The sequence below is a fragment of the Mus caroli genome, chromosome 4 (assembly GCF_900094665.2).
Source record: "Mus caroli chromosome 4, CAROLI_EIJ_v1.1, whole genome shotgun sequence".
NCBI lineage: Eukaryota > Metazoa > Chordata > Mammalia > Rodentia > Muridae > Mus > Mus caroli.
In genome coordinates, this window is record NC_034573.1 from 101,605,318 (window position 1) to 101,620,062 (window position 14,745).

Sequence of the window (14,745 nt, forward strand, 5' to 3'; positions counted from 1 at the left end):
TTTATCCCTTGGCCTGCAAACAAGACATTATGTGGATCTCTTTTCTACTAGCAGCTAGTATGTCCACTGGAAAGGCTGTCCAAGAACATAGTCACTATTTATATAGCAGATCAGAGATGCACAGCTGATGAGCATTAGAGGAGCCTGGCTGAACAGCCCTGGGGTTCACATCACTGTGTGACTTTCAGTTACATTTGCCAAAAGGTTCTCTCATTGATTAACCCAATCTGAATTCATTGTCTACAACTTCAACAGAATGAATCCTGATCTGAAAGGCAGATGTACTCAATGAAAAGGCTTTCACTTTCCCTCACTCCACTCTTTCTTCTTCCTTCCTTCCTTCCTTCCCCCCTCCCTCCCTCCCTCCCTCCCTCCCTCCCTTCTCTTCTTTATTTCCTTCCTTTCTATAGTGTTTATTTATACCAAGGGCTTTTTGAGCATGCTAGCCAAGCATTCTACCATTGGGCTTTATCCTCAACTGTTAAAAAAAAATTAAAATTGCATTTATTAGTGTGCAACCAGGAGATGGATATGCTGCAGTGCACATGCGTAGGTCATAGGACAAGTTGTGGGAGTTGATTCTCTCCTTTCACCATGAATTTTGGGTTTTGATTTGGATCACCAGATTGGTGGCAAGTGACTTTTCCTATTGAGCCATCTGGGCCACCCTTTTTAAGCTTTTTAAAGTAATTAATTTGTTGTGTTTTGTGTTTTTCGGATTTCTCTGTAGCCCAGGCTGGCCTCAAACTTGTGGAATCCCTTGCCTCCTTAGCTTCCTGATTGCTGGGGTTGCAAGCAAGTACCACTATGCCTGGTTTCTTTGGTGTGTGTGGGTGTGCATGTGTGCAGGTGCCTTCAGTGGTCAGAGGCATCAGAGTCCCCTGGAGTTGGAATGACAGGTGCTTACGAGCCCTCTGACATGGTGTTGGGAACTGAACTTGGGACCATGGAGGATCAGTAAGTGTTTCTAACCACTGAGAATCTTTCCAGTCCCACCAGACTCCCATTTTTATCTTTTGGTTTTTGAGACTGTCTCTCACTGTGTAGTCCTGGTTGGCTTGGAACTCACTATGTAGACCAGGTTATCCTTGAACTCACAGAGATTCATGTGCCTCTGTTTCCAAAGGGCTGAGATTAAAAGCGTGTGTCCACATGCCCAGACACCAGGTTCATTTTTAAACTTCTGTTTCTGATTAGGTAACATGGGAGCAACTTAAACTCTATTATATTTTAAGAGACTTTGTTGCATTTACTTATTTGTGTGTGTGTGTGTGAGTGAGTGAGTGTATGCCACAGGGTGTGTTTGGTGTTCAGAGCACAAGTTCTACAGGAATCACCTCTCTTTCTACTGTGTGGGCCCATGATTGACCTCGGATCATCAGTCTGAGCTGCTTTGCCCACTGAGACTTCTTGCTAGCCTTGTCGTATGTATCTTGTATTTATTTTGGAGGCAGTTAAGAGTACAGCATGGCCCGTTTCACAGCAGACGTCTGTCAGCTCCTGTGGCTATGTGGGGGACACATGCCTGGAGTCTAGAGCAGTAAAGGGGGACAGTGCTTGATCCTAAAATATTTCATAGCTCAGGGGAGAATGTAAGGAGGTTGAGCAAACAAAGGACTTGCTTCGGCTTGGAGAACAAGTATCCTTTATTTGCCGTGCTGGGAACAGGGCTCATGGCTTCCTGTGTGCTAATAGGTACATCCTCTTCCGATCCATTCCCAGTCCCTAGGAGCCGTAACTTGAGTCTTCATCAATAAAAAACTGTATTGCTTTGAAAAAAATTTAATTCATTTACTGCTCACCGCTCTAGTTGACAGCATGAACCTGGGAGAGCAGGCCTAGAACTGAGGCAGACTGAAGTCTCACACAATAAGCAACTTTATTTAGAGCATCAGACAATTTTATACTCTGAGGGTTAAGGAGTGTCACCTGAGAAAAGTGTCAATTACAAGAACAAGACCCTTGGGGCAAAAACATGTTTTTCCAAGGAGGCTTATGAATAACAGCTGAAGTAAACATACTCCTGTCCGATACACCAGGGAGAGGCATGAAAACCCATTCCAAGAACAATTCTGTATTTTTGAAGAAACTGAGGCCACAGGACTGTTGTCTTGTTTTCTTGCAGTTTTCTCACAAGCATTCTTAATTCTCACATGATTTCATTCTTGGACTGTGCTCTGACAGTTTACTAACTAGAGGCAAATAGTACTTTACCCACAATGTCTGCCTGAAATGTCTCAATCACATTTAAATTTTTGTTTTATTGTTATGGCATGTTGTAACACTGTAATTATATCTATTTTTATCTTTCAGCAACTTAGACATCTCAGAGCTCAATATCTCCTTTGCTAAACCGAGGGGCTCGTGGGCTTAGGATCTGTGTTATTCATCTTCCTCCAGGCAGAGCTGGTTAGAGAAGTGCAGGGGGTCTTTGTTGAATGACAGCTGACAGCCCATGGGCAGAGCTTCCCTGGAAGTCTCTGGGTTTTTTTGTTTGTTTGTTTTTCAGCACTAAATTCTCACAGGCTAGGAGACTTGGAACTTTATAGTAATTAAAATCTTGGGCTAAGGAAATGGCTAATTGGGTAAGTGTACTTTGCTATTCAAGCCCAGTGTCCTAAAAGCCTGACATGGTGGGCCCTGACTATTATCATAGAACTACTATAGCAAGATAAGAGGCTGAGACTGGAGAAACCCCTAGAAACTTGTGGGCCAGCTATCCTGTAGTACACAGTGTAGGGACAAACGAGAGGGGACAATCAAAGTAAAGGGTGACGACCATCACTGAGGGTGTTCTCTGACTCCACACAGACACTGTGAGAGTGTGCAGCTGCACACACATGCACACACACCACATGTACATAACACAACACATTAATAACAAAATTACATTCTTAATGAATAATTATGAACAGCAAACGACAACAAAGTTTATTTATCTGGCTGTAAACACAATGGAAAATGGAGATCCGAATAATTCTATTATAAAGTTATAAGTATATAGTTGTTCAGGTTTTTTTTTTCCTGAAAAATGTCTTAAGTGCCAAGGATCACTTGAACCTAGGGCTTCACACAGGCTAGACAAACATCCCACCACTGGGCTATAGACTCAACTCTTGTTTTGTTACCCAGACTACCTCTTGGATGCTCTTTGACGTTCAGACAAGGCTTGAACTTGGAATCCTCCTGCCTCTCAATCTCCCCAAGATGCTGGGGTTACAGGTTTATGTCACCAAACCCGGTTCTAAAATGTCTGTTTTGGTGAAAAGATGGAAATAATGACATTGAGTGCAGTGGCTGAAATTATTAAAAATTTCTTTAGTTTCAACTCAAAATTAAAATTATTCATTCAAATATTTTAAAGTTATTGTAATTTAAAGGCAATAGCTCTGATTTTTCTCTTTAAAAAAAATTTTTTTTTTTTTTTTGAGCTGGGAGTAGTGCTCAGAGACAGAGACAGAGACAGAGGCAGAGCTCTGTGAGTTTAAGGACAGCCTGATCTATATAGCAAGTTTCAGTCCAGCCAGGGCAACACAGTAAGATCTATCTCAAAACAAAAGCAAACCAAAAATTCATATTTATTTACTTTTAATAGAGAAATTCATACTTTGTAGTCTAGGCTGACTTGGAACTCATCATGTAGCCCAGGCTGGCCTCAGACTCATGGTGATGCTCCTGCCTCAGCTTCTGAATTACAGATGTGTATCTGCTGCACACCTAGCTATGTTTTCTTTTTAAACAAAAAAGTATGATTGTAAAGATCCAAAGAAATGCTTCTGTGAGTTGTCAAAAGACTGCTGTTTATCTGCTGTGTCACCTACAGAGGGAGCCCTTGCTACAAACCTAAAATTGTCCCTACAGACTTGAACATTGAGCCCGCCAATAGGAGGAGCCAAGAAACAGAACAGAAAGGCTTAAGTGTTAGGTGAGTTGGTTTTACATTGTGTTGGGAATCACACAGACATACATGGAGGCAAGACACCAATTCTCATAAAATGAGAATAAATAAGTTAAAATAAATATATAAAGCCCAGTAAGGGCTAGAGCTACTTTATAATAAAGAACAAGAAAAGCAATATTATTAGTACGGACATGATAAGAGACTCAGAAGTTCATAATTCAGTTTTAACTTTACATGATTTCACTCTATACCAGGTTTCAAAAGAAAAAAAAGTCACTCAATATCAAATTGAAGGTTGTGTTTGCCGACCTCTGTGTCTTTCAGTACCAACAGTTCTTTAAGGCTGTCAGCTTTTTGCCCGCTACAAAATGTGGTGCTCACTGTGTTCCCAGGCCACTCTTCTAATGAAATGGATGACAGGTAGGCAAGCACCTTCTTTTTTAGAGGCTCCCCGAGTAAAGGATTCTTTAAGGGAATCCTGGTTTCTAGACAGTCATCAGTAAGCCAGTCTTCGGCTTCTTCTACGGTCTGGCAGCAGTAAGAACTAGAGATTGATGTTGATAAGCTCAGTGTCGACACACTGCTGCCATTTGCTACTGAGGTCACCTCAGGGGACTCACAGCTGATGGGATCCTGGAGGCAGAATTCAACTTTAGAGTGACTTCTGACAGCTGTTTAAAAGGGGGAAAAAAAAGGCAAGTCAAGTCTTTGGATCTCGAGGTTCAAGGCAGGATTTCTCATGTATGCCTGTTGGTGTGCTGGGATTAAATGTGTGCACCACCACTGCCCGACTTTTTTTTTTTTTTCTGAGTGCTTTTCTGTATAGCTCACACTGTCCCAGAATTTGCTCTGTAGACTAGGTTGGTCTTGAACTCAGAGATCCACCAGCCTCTCTCTTGGAGTCCTGGGATTATAGTATGTGCCACTATGCTTAGCTGACAAGTTAAATCTTAAGGCTCTTTTTAGGGGTATCATTGCTAAGAAAATGCTAGAAGGGAAAATATAAAGTCACTATCATCTGTAGACTATTAAATACTTGATATTTAAATATTCTAATCCAGGAATATATTCTAATTAGGTTGGAAATCTCAGTTCTACAATGTGCCTAAAATGTTTCTTAGAAACATTAGAAACTATAGGGCCACCTTGGGCGTAAACTCAGCAGACAGTCCCACCCCTACCCCAGAGGACTCTGCACCCCTCAGACGCCTTAGCATGCCCAGGATCTTAGGATCGCTGGTGAGTGGAACGCAACAACTGTTCCAAAACAATCCTGAGGGGCCTGTGACAGCAGAAGCAAGGACACAGGAGGCCTGCCTGCCTGACCAGCGGCTTGTGTTCCCTCCTGGTTGGTGCTGGTATGCTTTGGTTTCAAATACAGCAGACAGCCCCAAGGTCTCCAGAGGAGACACCACTTGCAGGCGCTGTAACAGGCCCAGGATTTTAGGATTCCAGGATATCAGGATACCAGGAACTTGGTCACACGAGGATCTCAGGGTCTCAGAGGAAGCTTGACTGCCAAGAACTCTGACACACCCAGAATCTCAGGTTCACAGGATCTTGGAATCACAGGATCACAGAGAAAGCTGGACTCTGAAGAGTCCTGAATCAACCAAGATTACAGGAAGGACAGGCTCCAATCAGATATATTGAGGGCAACAAGCACTTGAAATAATCAGATGGCAGGAGGAAAGTGTAAGAACAGAAGCAACAGAAACCAAGGTTACTTGGCATCATCAGAACCAAACTGTCCCACCATAGCAAGTCCTGGATACAAAAGTCACCAGAAAAGCAAGTCACTTCTCATGATGATGATCAAGGATATTAAGAAGGAAATAAATAACTCCTTTAAAGAAATACAGGAGAACACATCCAATCAGGTGAAAGAATTGAACAAATCCATCCAGGATCTGAAAATGGAAGTAGAAACAGTAAAGAAATCACAAAGGGAGACCACTCTGAAAATAGAAAACCTACAAAAGAAGTCAGGAGCCAATGATGCAAGCATAACCAACAGAATACAAGAGATAAAAGAGAGAATCACAGGTAGAGAAGATACCATAGAAAACATTCACATAACAATCAAAGAAAATGCAAAATGCAAAAAAATCCTAACCCAAAACATCCAGAAAATCTAGGACACAATGAGAAGACCAAACCTAAGGATAATAGGTATAGACAAGAAGGAAGATTTTCAACTTAAAGAGCCAGTGAATATCTTCAACAAAATTATAGAAGAAAACTTCCACAACTTAAGAAAGAGATGCCCGTGAACATACAAGAAGGCTACAGAACTACAAATAGTTTGGACCAGAAAAGAAATTTCTCCCATCACATAATAATCAAAACACCTAATGCACAAAACAAAGAAAGAATATTAAAAGCTATAAGAGAAAAAAGGTCAAGTAACACATAAAGGCAGACCTATCAGAATTACACCAGACTTCTCCCCAGAGACTATGAAACCCAGAAGACCCTGGGCAGATGCCATACAGACCTTAAGAAAACACAAATGCCAGCCCAGGCTACTATACCCAGCAAAACTCTCAATTACTATAGATTGAGAAACTAAGGTATTCCATGACAAAACCAAATTTAAACAATATCTTTCCACAAATCCAGCCCTTCAAAGGATAATAGAGGGAAAATGTCAACACAAAGGGGGAAACTAAGATAGAGAAGAAAGCAAGAAAATCTTTCAAAAAAACCTAAAGAAGATAGCCACATGAACAGAATTCCAACTCTAGCAACAAAAATAACAGGAAGCAACAATGACTTTTCCTTAATATCTCTTAAAATCAATGGACTCAATTCCCCAATAAAAGACATAGACTAACAGACTGGCTACATAAACAGGACCCAACATTTCCCTGCATATAGGATGCCCACCTCAGGGAAAAAGACAGACACTACCTTAGAGTAAAAGGCTGGAAAACAATCTTCCAAGCAAATGGTCCCAAGAAACAAGCTGAAGTAGACATTCTAATATCAAATAAAATCGACTTTCAACCTAAAGTTCCCAAAAAAGACAAGGAGGGATACTTCTTACTCATCAGAGGTAAAATTTACCAAAATGAACTCTCAATTCTGAATATCTATGCTCCAAATGCAAGGGCATCCACTTCATTAAAGAAACTTTGCTAAAACTCAAAGCACACATTACACCTCACACAATAATAGTGGGAGACTTCAACACCCCACTCTCATCAATGGACAGATCCTGGAAAAACAAACTAAACAGAGACACAGTGAAACTAACAGAAGTTATTAAATGGGTTTAACAGATATCTATAGAACATTTCATCCTAAAACAAAAGGATATATACCTTCTTCTCAGCACCTCATGGTACCTCCTCCAAAACTGACCATATAATTGGTCACCAAACAGGACTCAGCAAATACAAAAATATTGAAATAATCCCATGCACCTTATCAGATCACATGGACTAAGGCTGATCTTTAATAACAACATAAATAATAGAATACCCACATACACGTGAACAACACTCTACTCAATGATAATTTCGTCAAGGAAGAAATGATGAAAGAAATTAAAGATTTTTTAGAGTTTAATGAAAATGAAGCCACAACATACCCAAACTTATGGGACACAAAGAAAGCAGTCCTAAGAGGAAAATGCTTAGCTCATAACTCATGCATATATATATATATATATATATATATATATATATATATATACATATATATGTGTGTGTGTGTGTGTCAAAAGCCACGTGATCATCTTGTTAGATGCTGAGAAAGCATTTGACAAAATCTAACACCCATTCATGATAAAAGTCTTGGAAAGATCAGGAATTCAAGGCCCATACCTAAACATAATAAAAGCAATATGCAGCAAACCAGTAGCCAACATCAAATACATGGTGAGAAAGTGGAAGCAATCTCACTAAAATCAGGGATTAGACAAGGCTACCCACTCTCTCCCCACCTATTCAATATAGTACTTGAAGTCCTAGCCAGAGAAGTTCGACAACAAAAGGAGATCAATGGAATACAAATTGGAAAGGAAGAAGTCAAAAATATCACTATTTGCAGATGATATGATAGTATACATAAGTGACCCTAAAAATTCCACCAGAGAACTCCTAAACCAGATAAAAAACGTCAGTGAAGTAGCTGGATATAAAATTAACTCAAATCAGTGCCCTTTTTCTACACAAAAGATAAACAGGCTGAGAAAGAAATTAGGGGAAAAAACACCCTTCAAAATAGTCACAAATAATGTAAAACACCTTGGTGTGATTCTAACTAAGGAAGTGAAAGATCTGTATGACAAGAATTTCAAGTCTCTAAAGAAAGAAATCAAAGATCTCAGAAGATGGAAAGATCTCCCATGCTCATGGATTGGCAGGATTAATATAGTCAAAATGGCTATCTTGCCTAAAGCAATCTATGGATTCAATNCAATCCCCATCAAAATTCCAACTAAATTCCTCACAGAGTTAGAAAGGGCAATTTGCAAATCATCTGGAATAACAAAAATCCTAGGATAGCAAAAACTATTCTCAACAATAAAAGAATCTCTGGTGGACTCACAATCCCCGACCTGAAGCTGTAGTACAGAGCAATTGTGATAAAACTGCATGGTACTCCTACAGTGATAGACAGGTAGATCAATGGAATAGAATTGAAGACCCAGAAATGAACCCACAAACCTATGGTCACTTGATCTTTGACAAAGGAACTAAAACCATCCAGTGGAAAAGAGACAGCATTTACAACAAATGGTGCTGGGTCAACTGGCAGTTAGCATGTAGAAGAATGTGAATTGATCTATTCTTATCTCTTTGCACAAAGCTCAAGTCTAAGTGGATCAAAGAACTTCACATAAAACCAGAGACACTTAACTTTATAGAGGAGAAAGTAGGCAAAAGCCTCGAAGGTATGGACACAGGGGAAAGATTCCTGAACAGAACAGCAATGACTTGTGCTGTAAGATCAAGAATTGATAAATGGGACCTCATAAAATTGCAAAGCTTCTGTAAGGCAAAGGACACTGTCAATAAGCTCAAAAGGCAACCAACAGATTGGGAAAAGATCTTTACCAATCCTAAACCTGATAGGGGGCTAATATCCAATATATATAAAAACTCAAGAAGTTGGACTCTAGAGAACCAAATAACCCTATTAAAAATGGGGTGCAGAGCTAAACAAAGAATTCTCAACTGATGAATACCAAATGGCTGAGAAGCACCTAAAAAATGTCCAACTTCAGGGAAACTCAAATCAAAACAACCCTGAGATTCCACCTCACACCAGTAAGAATGGCTAAGTTAAAAAACTCAGGTGACAGCAGATGCTTGTGAGGATGTGGAGAAAGAGGAACACTCCTCCATTGTTGGTGGGATTGCAAGCTGCTACAACTACTCTGGAAATCAGTTTGGCAGTTCCTCAGAAAATTGGACATAGTTCCACCAGAAGATCCAACAATACCACTCCTGAGCATATATACAGAAGATGCTCCAACATGTAATAAGGACACATGTTTTACTATGTTCATAGCAGCCTTATTTATAATTGCCAGAAGCTGGAAAGAACCCAGATGTCTCTCAACAGAGGAATGGATACAGAAAATGTAGTACATTTACACAGTGGAGTACTACACAGCTATTAAAAACAGTGAATTTATGAAATTCTTAGACAAATGGATGGATCTGTAGGATATCATCTTGAGTGAGGTAACCCAATCACAAAAGAACATACATGATATGCACTCACTGATAAGTGGGTATTAGTCCAGAAGCTCAGAATCCTCTTTAGGAGGGGGAACAAAATACCCATGGAAGGAGTTACAGAGACAAAGCTCAGAGCAGAGCCGGAAGGAACAACCATCCAGAGACTGTTGCACCTGGGGATCCATCCCATAAACAACCACCAAACCGAGACACTAGGCAGATGCCATCAGGAGCCTGCCTACAGGGGCCTGATATAGCTGCCTCCTGAGAGGCTCTGCCAGTGCCTGGCAAATACAGAGGTGGATGCTCACAATCATCCATTGGCTGGAGCACAAGGTCCCCAATGAAGGAGCTGGAGAAAGTACTCAGGGAGTTGAAGGGGTCTGAAGCTCCATAGGAGGAACATCAATGTGAACTAACCAGTACCCCCAGAGCTCCTTGGAACTATACCACTAATCAAAGAACTGGTGACTGGTGACTCTAGCTGTATGTATGTGTAGCAGAGGATGTAGTAGTTCAATGGGAGGAGAGGCCATTGGTCCTATGAAGGCTCTATGCCCCAGTATACGGGAATGCCAGGACCATGAATGGGAGTTGGTGGGTTGGGGAGCAGGGTGAGGCGGGCTATAGTGGATTTTCAGAGGGGAAACTAGGAAAGGAGATAACATTTGAAATGTAAATAAAGAAAATATCTAATAAAAAATTTAAAAAAGAAAAGATAAGAAAGAAACTATAGGAAACTACAACCAATCAAAACACAGTTGTGGAGTTCAGTCCCAGTGGATACATCTACAAAACATTCCCACACCTAAGGCTCAGGGAAGAGAGGGCAGAAATCATAAGAGCCAGAGGATCAGGGGGTTTGCTATGAGTTTGTGTCTCCTGGGATGTCTGAAGCTACACCCATAAAGACTCACCCATGTGACTGCCCAATTGTGAGCGGAACAAGGATGAATCCAATGTAGATGCCAAGGTGGACAGGGACAAGTCCACAAGGCCTCAACCCTACACTGAGAACAATAGAAAATAGGAGAGCTGGGGGTGGGAGGGGAGGTCTTTCCCAGGAAAGAGCTCACCAGCTGGTTGTCCAGTGCCAAATGGTTAGCTCTGAAAACATACAATCAGTATAGACAGAACAGGTTGTACTTAGCAATGTACATGCATATACATATTAAGTATATGTATGCAGTAACATTTCATGAAAAAAAGAAGTCTTAGATTTGAAGGGAATTGGAGAAGGGTAAATGAGAGAACTGGGGTAGGAAAGGGAATGGAGAAATGTAATTATAATTTTAAAAGTTGCCTTGGGGCTAGAGAGAAGGCTCAGCAGTTAAGAGCACACATTACTCTTGTGAAGAGCTTTCATTGTTTCCATGCATTCATGTCACAGGACTTACATTCGCTTGTACCTCAGACTCCAGGGGATCTAACACCCTCTTCTGGATAACTTGGACAACTGGACTCACTTTCATACCCCCCCCCAAATTAAAAACGTGGTTATTGTTGTTTTGAGACAGCATCTCTCTATGTAATTTTGGGTGACCCTGACTGGCCTGTACTATGTAGACCAGGCTGGCCTATAATGCAAAACGATTTTTTTTTCTTCCAAGTGCTCAGACTGAAGGCATACTCCACCATGTCTGACTTAAAATTTTTTTAAAGCTAAAAATTTTCTTAATGATTTATAGTTTAATATTATATTATTTTTGAGAAAAAATAATGAGCAAGATCATAAAAATCATTTTGCCCAAAGTGAGTGGTAAGATCCCATGTATGGGGTAGCCTTCTGCCAATAACAATAGGAGGCAGTTTTTTCTTTGAAACTCTATTTATCTATTTATTTATTTTGAGACAGAGTCTCTCTACATAGCTATGGCTGTCCTGGAACTCACTATGTAGACTAGGTTGGCCTTGAACTGATAAAGATCCTCTTGCCTTTGCTCCCAAGTGCTAAGATTAAAGACATGAGCCATTACTGCATGACATATTTTGTCCTCTTAAAGTTATTTTGATATTTTTATAACAAATGTTTAAGATATATACAAAGACATACAACATTTCACATTTACTGCTAGATAGTATTGGCACATACTTTTAATCCCAGCAATAGGGAAACAGAAGCAGGTGGATCTCTGAGTTCAAGGTCAGCCTGGTCTACAGAGTGAGTTCCAGGACAGCAAGGGCTACACAGAGAAACCATGTCTCGAAAAAACAAAAACCAAATAAATAAATAAATAAATAAATAAATAAATAAATAAATAAAGTTCATGGACTACTATAGAAAAACCACAACCAATCAAAACACAGAGTCGTGGAGCCACTCCCAATAGGCCCATCTACAAAACACTCCAGTACCTAAGGCTCAGGGAACGTTGCTGAAGAGAGGGAGGATGAAAAGAGAGAAAGACTAGACAATTAGGGAGTTTGCCATGAAATTGTGTCTGAAGCTACACCCATAACATCTCACCAACATGACTGCCCAACTATAAGCTGAACAGGGGTGGCACCAAAGCACATGCCAAAGTGCACAGGGGAAAGTGCACAAGGCCTCAGCCCTACACTGAGGACTACAAGAAAATGGGGGAATCTGGGAGCAGGAGCAGTGGTCTCCAGGGACGGGCACACCAATTGGTTATCCAGTACTAAACGGTCATCCCTGAAAACATACATACAAGTAAACATATATACATATGGACTGAACAGGCTGTATTTAGAAACATACACATATAAATATATACATATTATTTATGTTCTTTGAGACTGAGTCTCTCTACATACTCTGGCTGTCCTGGGACTTACTATATAGACCAGGATGGCCTTGCACTGACAGAGATCCTCTTACTTCTGCCTCCTTGGGATTAAAGGTGTGTGACACCACAACTAGCTTTGAAATTTTTAAAACAGATTTATTTTCTTTTCTGTGTGTGAGTGACTGGTGTTCTTGGAGGACGGAAGAAAGTGATGGGTGTCCTGGGGCTGGAGTTATAGAGTTGTGAGCCACCATAGAGGTGCTGAGAATCAAACCGTGGTCCTCTAAAAAGAGCAGTCAGTGCCCTTAACTGCTAAGCCATCTCTCCAGCACCAGCAAGCATTTCTCTAGAGCCTCTAGGGCCTACAGAGCACTTCATCATGCTTCCAGATCTCAGTTGCTATCCCTAAAATTCTTCAGGGTAGTTACTCTTGGTACCACTTTACAAATGAGCAGATGGAAACAGAGACATCACCCATCATCAATCAGACACACAAGGCTGATTTCAACCTACATATGAAGACTCATGCTTTTCATATTATTTAGGCCAGTGTGTTGGTACATGCTGCAATCTCTATACTTGGAAGGCCAAGGCAGAACAGAGTTTGAGGCCATCAGTCCAGCTCAGCCCAGCTAGAGTTAAGTAGTAGAAAATCTGTCTTAAAACAAAACAAACCCAAAATGAAAAGCAAAATAACAACCAAGTAAAACCCACCAAACCTCAAACTTTAAGTTTTAGAAAAGATCACATTTCCTAAAATAAGTTTTACAATACTTTACATGTTAACTTTTATATTTTATACGTTAAATTCAAAATTGTTCAAAATGTATTTTATAATCATTTCTTAAATTATGTAGGACAAAATTTGAGATATGGAGACATGGAATAAACAGTTAAATGGCTACAGGAAACATAAAATTTTGATTTTTGTCTTATACCCTGACTCAGTCCAGGCTTTTGGCATTAATTAATACATGGTCACCATTAATATACCTTTGAATTCAAATATGAAAAAGAATGAATCTCACACTCTAAGATGGGATATTACAATTTTTTTCTTTAAAAAGATATGCCAATTCACAGAGCACTGATAATTTCTTTTGATTTTTCATGGAACATTAAATAAATAACATTTAGGATAGCCTGTTGATTCTTTAAGATTTAAGATAATATTTGCTACACAGTAAGACTTCTAACAATTTATGGGAAACAAAAAGTACCTTTTTTTTCTGCTTCTTCCTTTTCTCTTTTCTCCATCTACATAAAAAATCATTTGCATTTTTTAAAATGAGGGAAATTTGTATATGTGTATCTTTACAATTCATTTACTCTCTATATATTTTAGTAAGAAATGTTAAGTTTTTGAAGAAATTTTTTTCCCACAAGATGTTTTGCTTTGCTAAAATATATTAACTGAAAAACCAATTATCATTTGAAAATCTGCGGGCTAGAGATGACCTGGTGGCTAAGCATGCGTGTGTTATTCCTTGTCCATTCCTATGATCCTGATCCACTCTGCAAGGCTGCATTGTCCACTCTTGAGGGTGAAGCTCTGCTTAGAGCTTTACCTCCTAAAGTTTCTGCCCTGTCTGTGCTGCCCCAGAGGCAGCCTTCCATCCCATGAGCCTTCTAGAGACAAGCCACACATAAGTGTTGGCAGCAACTGGCCTGCATCTCCATTAAGCTATTATGTGCAAAAAAAAAAGGGTGCTGAAAAGAAAGACTTTTAAAAAGAAGGTAGATACATTCTTTGTAGTCTATTGTTAGGATAAATTCTGACACAATGAGAAGACCAAACCTAAGGATAATAGGTATAGACAAGAAGGAAGATTTTCAACTTACAGGGCCAGTGAATATCTTCAACAAAATGATTTAGAAAACTTCCCCAACCTAAAGAAAGAGATGCCCGTAAACATACAAAAAGCCTACAGAACTACAAATAGTTTGGACCAGAAAAGAAATTTCTCCCATTACATAATAATCAAAACACCTAATGCACAAAACAAAGAAAGAATATTAAAAGCAGTAAGGGATAAAGGTCAAGTAACATACAAAGGCAGGCCTACCAGAATTACACCAGACTTCTCCCCAGAGACTATGTAAGCCAGAAGACCCTGGGCAGATGTCATACAGACCCTAAGAAAACACAAATGCCAGCCCAGGCTACTATACCCAGCAAAACTCTCAATTACCATAGATGGAGAAACTAAGGCATTCCATGACAAAACCAAATTTAAACAATATCTTTCCACAAATCCAGCCCTTCAAAGGATAATAGAGGGAAAATGTCAACACAAAGGGGGAAACTAAGATAGAGAAGAAAGCAAGAAAATAATCTTTCAAAAAACCCAAAGAAGATAGCCACATGAACAGAATTCCAACTCTAGCAACAAAAATA

At 39.8% G+C, this 14,745-nt stretch overlaps 1 protein-coding gene across 2 annotated transcripts in view; it reads right to left on the reverse strand.

Moving 5' to 3' along the window:
• Window positions 1–4,078: 4,078 nt before the first annotated feature.
• Window positions 4,079–14,745, reverse strand: part of C4H1orf185 (chromosome 4 C1orf185 homolog) — a 26,027-nt gene continuing 15,360 nt past the window's right edge. For both annotated transcript variants that reach the window (XM_021161148.1, XM_021161149.1), the window contains exons 4-5: window positions 13,568–13,604; window positions 4,079–4,572 (exon numbers count right to left, since the gene is read on the reverse strand). In XM_021161148.1, the coding sequence (XP_021016807.1) occupies window positions 4,175–4,572; window positions 13,568–13,604 (435 nt within the window). In that variant the 3' untranslated portion in view covers window positions 4,079–4,174. The remainder of the gene's footprint in view (window positions 4,573–13,567; window positions 13,605–14,745) is intronic.